We start from the raw sequence: 7,081 nt of genomic DNA, 5'->3' as shown, positions 1-7,081 counted from the left end.
TTCTACTTCCTGATTGTAACACTCGTCTCTTGCCCTGAACTGAGCAGCACCATGTCCTCTGAGCAGTGGAAGAAGAGGTGCGTGGATGAGTGGGGCCTGCAGGACGCGCCGCTGCCCGACAGCGTGGACTGGAAATCTGTTTATGAATCCAAACCGTTCAGCAGGAACTTGTTGAAGAACTCTTCTCCCTACGGTACAGTCCAGGTCATCACCTCAAAGACATGACAGGCAACAATTTATGCCTTTTTCACTAGAGACTAAATGATGCATGTTTCACACTTTCAAACTTATTTAAGAAAAAAAAAAAACTTAAATTAAATTAAAGTGCGCTACAAAGAATAGGTCCTCAATAATTTAGAGAAGTTACTTTTTGTGGTGAAAGAAGTTCATGATGAAATCGTCATTCTATTGTAATGCTAATGAGTAATGAGTTCTCTTCTGCTTTGCGTCAGTTGTTGCTTAAGCAAACCTTTTTCACCTGCAACAGCTGTCACCTGTAGCCTTCACTGAAAATACAGAATAAGGAAATGATAGGCTTCTAAAAGTAAACTATGTATATGGCATGGAGGATTAAATGACATTTTTCTGATGGATGCACAGGTTTAACTAAAGATGGTCCACCACCTGAAGCTGATTTGCCCGAAGAACCTGACCGGGGGCCTCCACGCTTTGTACCTGAGGGTAAGAATGTTGCTGTGTTAGGAAGGACATCTGGCTTTAAATTAATTTTCTATGTCACTCTTAACCTCAAAAATTAGAGTTGGGCAATGTCATACATCTAATAATAATGTATGACCAGCTGGAGACACACACCTGAATAATGCACATTTTCACTGGTGAACAGGGGACTTCAGTGGCTGGACCACCAGGTCAGAGGTCCTTCCCTATGACTCCAGTGGCATCCCCGAGGGAGCTGTGATCTGTCAACTTCCTCAGGCCAGGTAGGTACACCTCTTATGGTTTGGTCTTTTCGCTTCAGAGGTGACGGTTTCAGATTCTTTAGGAACATAAATGTGTCTATATTTATGTACAGAGCATGTAAATAGACAGACTTGATACTACGTAAATGTAAACACATTACACACTATAGCTAATTTCCATCTGTTGTACTTGTCCCAGACCGGCATCATGCCTTATTTGTTTCATTTCTCTTTACACTGTTTAATCATTTGACACCTGTGGATCACTTGGTGGATCACTTGGTGGATCACTTGATGGATCACTTGATGGATCACTTGATGGATCACTTGTACAATCCCAGCTTCACCAGCAGCAGATGTCACTTAGGTGCTACATGATCACTTCTTATTCGTCTCTTCTCAGCTGGTTTACTATGGAGCAAGTCGTGGATCTAAAGGCTGTAGGACTGTGGGAGGAACTACTTGATGGATTTCAACCTGAAATTGTGATCCAAGACTGGTGTGTTGCCCCATAACCATGTGTCATTTATCAGTCAAGTGATTTAAAAAAAACAAAAAACCTCTGAATTCTGTTTGGAGGTGTTTGATCGCACAATACACATGCTTTGATTTAAAATGAGCAAAATAATCTGTAATTCTTCAGGTATGAGGAGAGTCAGCTGCATAAGTTCATCTACCAGCTGCATGTGAGGTTACTGGGAGCAGACAACACTACAGTGATCGCAGAGCACACTGTAAACCCCACCGAGGACCTCAGCATTTACTCGCACAACTGGAAAGGGGTGAGTCTCATCCAGTGGCATTCAGAATATAAGATATGATATTTCTTTATTGTCCACACATGGGGAAATGTAATTGTTCCAACGCAGGTAGATACAGAGGAAAAGGACAGATAACTTATAGGAAGTTTAAAAAACACTCTTAATAGAAGAACTCTTACAAACAAAACTCTTATAAACACAAACGCCTATAGACAAAACTTCTCATTTCTTAATAAGGAATGGAGGGGAAAAATAAAGATAAAATAAAATAAAATAAAAACAGCTAGCGTAAGACAAGATAATACTTATAATAATGGATTGATGATAATGGATTGATTAATGGATGAATATCAGCATGTGTTTACCATTATCTCAATATACAAGTTCCTAAAAACCTGAAATGTGCTGTGTGTGGTGAAATAAAATAGCAAATGATCAACAGAAAATTGTCTTAAGTAAATAATGTATAATTTATTTTCCTTAGCTCTGAGGTGACATGCGATGTAATTCAATAGCCAAGTTCGTTAGGTTATGTTACATTAAATACACAGAACATAACTTGTGTTACCAGATGAATTTACTCAAGTAGTGCTGTGTTTTTATTTGTCAGTATCTACAGTCATTATGACACCGATATGTCTTTTGGGCTCTAGGTGTCCCACGTGTTCTCTGGTTATGGACCTGGTGTGAGATACGTCCACTTCCTGCACCGCCTGAAGAACCAGTTTCTCAATGGGTTTTGGAACACGATGTTCACTGGGAGCTCAGTGATGATCAACCCAAATAAATGATCTCTTGGTTTTGTATTTTAATGCAGAATGATAATAAATATATGGTAAACAAGCTGGATCAAACTTGCATCATATTCTATCTTGTCATATCCGTTATCTTGAGTATATATCCTCGACTCTTTCTAACAACAGGTTCAGATCTGGTTCATACACCGCGCATTGACTGAAATGCTTACATCTTATAAACACTACACTGGTATGGACACACTGCGAATAGACTGAGCCACTTCATATTGTGTGACTCTAATGAAATGTAAACCTAGTCCTAGCCCGGATCTGGTTCATTTAGGCCTCATTTAGAACCACCTCTCACCAGAAAGTCATCAGGTTTTTCATTTCTGTCCAGATCCGTCTCTAAACGCAGGATTAAACCTGTCATAATTGCTTAAAGTGCAAATCAAACAATTTGAATTAACATTTTGAGTTTCAATTCTTGCATAGTGTTGCATTATAGCTCCAACAGAATAAAACCTGCTCATACTTTCCATGTACAAGCATTTATTTTTGCAACTTTAGCCTTACAAACACAACCGAAGACCAAAGTGCAAAAATATCATAAACCGTTTGCGCCAATAGTTCTATAGATCATAGTATGACTTTGTGTACAATGTAATGGTAGACCTCATCAAAATGTGTTTACATTAAAATAAATCTAAGGTTACATTTTTTTCTTTGAGTTTTCAATTTTAAATACATCAACATTTTTTCATAGTTAAAAAAGGACTTGTAACTGACATTAGTATTTGCAGTGAGACAAAATGAATATACACACAATTTGTATTTCTATATTTTCTATAGACAAGAATTAAACATGTTCATCGTGCTTAATCGCCTTTCGTTTTTCAAGATTTTCTGGAAAAAACACTTCATTAAATGATTGATTTATCTTAGTTTTCCAGTCATGGTGAGTTCTAATAGAGCTGTCAACAAGTGTGTGTTGAAGGTTTTGTCTCACTAGTGAAGAGCTGTGAAGACAGTTTACGCCATTTTAAATCTAGTCACGACCTCAAATCTAATTACAGTTCTATTCACATTGTCATTACTCACACTATTATCATTATTATAACATGACCATGACTATGAATCAATCTAAAAGCGATGTGCTCATCCCTGAAATCCCTGTGACGCTTTGCCAGTCCAGCCAGTCCCTACACGTTTTGACAGACTACTTTACAAAACCTTGGATGGACTGGCTGCTCAGGTAATGTCAAATAAATATGGGAAAGTGTGTGCAGTGGAGTGTGGGCCAATAGATTTGGTATGGATCACTAAGCATGGTCAAAATGTATGACTCATAAATAAAGAAGAAATAATTTATTTGTGATTTTAATGTATTTTTCCCCTGTTATGTTGTGTACGAATTGTGCTCTACAAATAAACTTGCCTTGGCTTAATATTTCGTAATATCCCTTGTTGAAACTGTCTTATGTAGTCTAGATCATCAAACCTATATTATTGTAATTGACAGGGGTATGGTAAACTTTCACAACAGAATAATTCCTCTATCTGAAAGTATTTATTCATCAAATGAAGTGAGCTGGAGCCTGAAGGAGGCAGGGCACACCATTGCTTGCTCTTCAAGAGATGACAAATTGAACAATTAGTACATGTAATAGAATGATATACTCTTATGTGGACTCAAAAATAGATCAAATGTAAAATAACTTTGCTTTTGGTTGACTGATATACAAGAGCCATTCATATAAAGCCAGACTGTAAATCATGGAGTGCACTGGGCGGGTCTGACACACCGGGGAACGGGAGCGGCTGTGTTCTGGTGTTACGTCCCGAGCCGCTAGAGGGCGCGCGTCTGTCATGTGACTGAGTAACGCGAAGAAGTGCGTTAACCCATGGATCTATTATAATATCTGTGGTATATTGCACTAGAGAATTGTATGTGCTATCTTCTGCTCCTCTTAATGTGAATGTGTTATTGTGTGCAATAGAGTGTCATTATTAGTGCTCCCCAATAGAGGGCGCACTTGCCTGTGGTTGCATGTTGTTACCAGTTCTCGAGCGAGTGATGCTCCGCATGTACCTGTGATAAAGTTGTGATTAAAATACACGACGGAAATTGAGATGTTGTTCTACTTTATTTCGGCCAAGATACAACAATATCCGTTAACCACGCAGTTGCACATGAGTTGCGCAGTTAAAAAGACGGGCTTGAAGTTTGTACAGAAAGTGCGCATCTTCTTTCATCTGCTTTGTTTCTTTATTCTAATACACGACACCACAGGAGCGACAGGCTTTTCCTACTTGGATACTTACTGTAATCTATAATTAATCCACGTTTCACACTGTAACAACATTAACATTCAGATATTCTATAGATTTAAGTTCAATCCTGGTTGAGTCAAAATGCAATGTTGGGATATGACTGTAACAGGCAATAAACTAGATCAATAACGTTAAGCTTTATAAGGAAATGAGAATATTTTTTTTTTGCAGATTTGGCCCAGTTATTACAGTAGAATAATTACAAAGCTTTCATAAAGTGATCATGCCTGGACCGCTGTTCCTTTAAGAGTGAACAGTGATGCCATAGTTAGTTTTTGATCAGGGACGTGGGGTTGGGCGCTTATCATTTTGGAATAAAAGTTTAAATAACCATTTATACTTAATTTGAGTGAGTGACTGAGCAGCAGCAGCAGCAGCAGCAGCACCAGCAGCAGCAGCACCAGCAGCAGCACCAGCAGCAGCAGCACCAGCAGCAGCAGCACCAGCAGCAGCACCAGCAGCAGCATCAGCAGCAGCAGCATCAGCAGCAGCAGCACCAGCAGCAGCACCAGCAGCAGCAGCACCAGCAGCAGCACCAGCAGCAGCATCAGCAGCAGCAGCATCAGCAGCAGCAGCAGCAGCAGCAGCACCAGCAGCAGCAGCACCAGCAGCAGCACCAGCAGCAGCACCAGCAGCAGCACCAGCAGCAGCATCAGCAGCAGCAGCAGCAGCATCAGCAGCAGCAGCAGCACCAGCAGCAGCAGCAGCAGCAGCAGCACCAGCAGCAGCAGCACCAGCAGCAGCACCAGCAGCAGCAGCACCAGCAGCAGCACCAGCAGCAGCATCAGCAGCAGCAGCAGCACCAGCAGCAGCAGCACCAGCAGCAGCACCAGCAGCAGCAGCATCAGCAGCAGCAGCAGCACCAGCAGCAGCAGCAGCAGCATCAGCAGCAGCAGCAGCACCAGCAGCAGCAGCAGCACCAGCAGCAGCAGCACCAGCAGCAGCAGCACCAGCAGCAGCACCAGCAGCAGCATCAGCAGCAGCAGCATCAGCAGCAGCAGCAGCACCAGCAGCACACCGCGGTGAAGTTAGTTTCACGTTGGACGTTAGACATTCGCCTCCGCAACTAGAGCGGGAGCTTCCTCTGAGTGTGCCCCGCCTGCAGTAGCTCGACGCGGGGAGCTGCGCGCTGAAGTGCCGCTTGGTACGCCAGTTAGGGACCGACTCTAAAGTACCGTTTGTTTAAAAATGTTATCTTAAAAAATATCAAACGTATTTATATTAAAAAAAAACAATATTGAGCATGAATCCAAGTTGCTAATATTAGATGCGTTAGTCCTTTTGGGCTGAAAATTTTCAGCTGAAGATTATTTTCAATAGCTCCTAAATCAGCTAGCCTAGATAGTAAACGCTAAGTGATTATGGTAGTTTGAGTCTCCAGGTATCACACACACCTTTTACTTTTTCAAATTAACCCTTTATAGATTTTTGAAAGATTTTTTTTTCGTCAAAAATCAAGGATTCTTTTCAATAGCTCCTAAGTCAGCTGACCTAGAAAGTCAAACCCAAGTTATTATAGTAGTTGTGGTCTCCAGGTATCACGCACACCTTTTACTTTTTCAAATTAACCCTTTGAAGATTTTTAAGGAATATTTTTCATCAAAAAACAAGGATTCTTTTCAATAGCTCCTAAGTCAGCAAACCTAGAAAGTCAAACCCAAGTTATTATAGTAGTTGTGGTCTCCAGGTATCACGCACACCTTTTACTTTTTCAAATTAACCCTTTGAAGATTTTTAAGGAATATTTTTCGTCAAAAATCAAGGATTCTCTTCAATAGCTCCTAAGTCAGCTGACCTAGAAAGTCAAACCCAAGTGATTATAGTAGTTGTGGTCTCCAGGTATCACGCACACCTTTTACTTTTTCAAATTAACCCTTTGTAGATTTGTAAGGAATATTTTTCGTCAAAAATCAAGGATTATTTTCAATAGCTCCTAAGTTAGCAAACCTAGATAGTAAATGCTAAGTGATTTTAGTAGTTGTGGTCTCCAGGTATCACACACACATTTTACTTTTTCAAATTAACCCTTTGTAGATTTTTAAGGAATATTTTTCGTCAAAAAACAAGGATTCTTTTCAATAGCTTCTAAGTCAGCTGACCTAGAAAGTCAAACCCAAGTGATTATAGTAGTTGTGGTCTCCAGGTATCACGCACACCTTTTACTTTTTCAATTTAACCCTTTTATAGATTTTCAAGGAATATTTTTTGTAAAAAATCAAGGATTCTTTTCAATAGCTTCTAAGTTAGCAAACCTAGATAGTAAACGCTAAGTGATTATAGTAGTTGTGGTCTCCAGGTATCACGCACACCTTTTACTTTTTCAAATTAA

The 7,081-nt window shown here is 40.1% G+C and overlaps 1 protein-coding gene across 1 annotated transcript; it reads left to right on the top strand.

The window, feature by feature from the left end:
• Positions 1–2,524, top strand: LOC140361131 (F-box only protein 50-like). The gene is made up of 6 exons (XM_072446762.1): positions 1–193; positions 601–681; positions 845–941; positions 1,324–1,419; positions 1,564–1,702; positions 2,335–2,524. The coding sequence occupies exons 1-6, from the start codon at positions 52–54 to the stop codon at positions 2,470–2,472; spliced, it is 693 nt and encodes a 230-aa protein (XP_072302863.1). The 5' UTR covers positions 1–51; the 3' UTR covers positions 2,473–2,524.
• The last annotated feature ends 4,557 nt before the right edge of the window (positions 2,525–7,081 follow it).

The sequence above is a fragment of the Eucyclogobius newberryi genome, unplaced genomic scaffold (assembly GCF_026437365.1).
Source record: "Eucyclogobius newberryi isolate DKJ021-1_F unplaced genomic scaffold, fEucNew1.0.hap1 SCAF_15, whole genome shotgun sequence".
NCBI lineage: Eukaryota > Metazoa > Chordata > Actinopteri > Gobiiformes > Gobiidae > Eucyclogobius > Eucyclogobius newberryi.
The sequence above is the reverse complement of the archived record's forward strand: the minus strand, read 5'-3'. Positions and strand labels throughout refer to the sequence as shown.

Coding starts and splice junctions, on each gene's coding strand:
- LOC140361131 (XM_072446762.1), top strand. CDS start 52: ATGTCCTCTGAGCAGTGGAAGAAGAGGTGCGTGGATGAGTGGGGCCTG. Junction 942..1,323: donor TGTCAACTTCCTCAGGCCAG/GTAGGTACACCT, acceptor GTCTCTTCTCAG/CTGGTTTACTATGGAGCAAG. Junction 1,420..1,563: donor GAAATTGTGATCCAAGACTG/GTGTGTTGCCCC, acceptor GTAATTCTTCAG/GTATGAGGAGAGTCAGCTGC.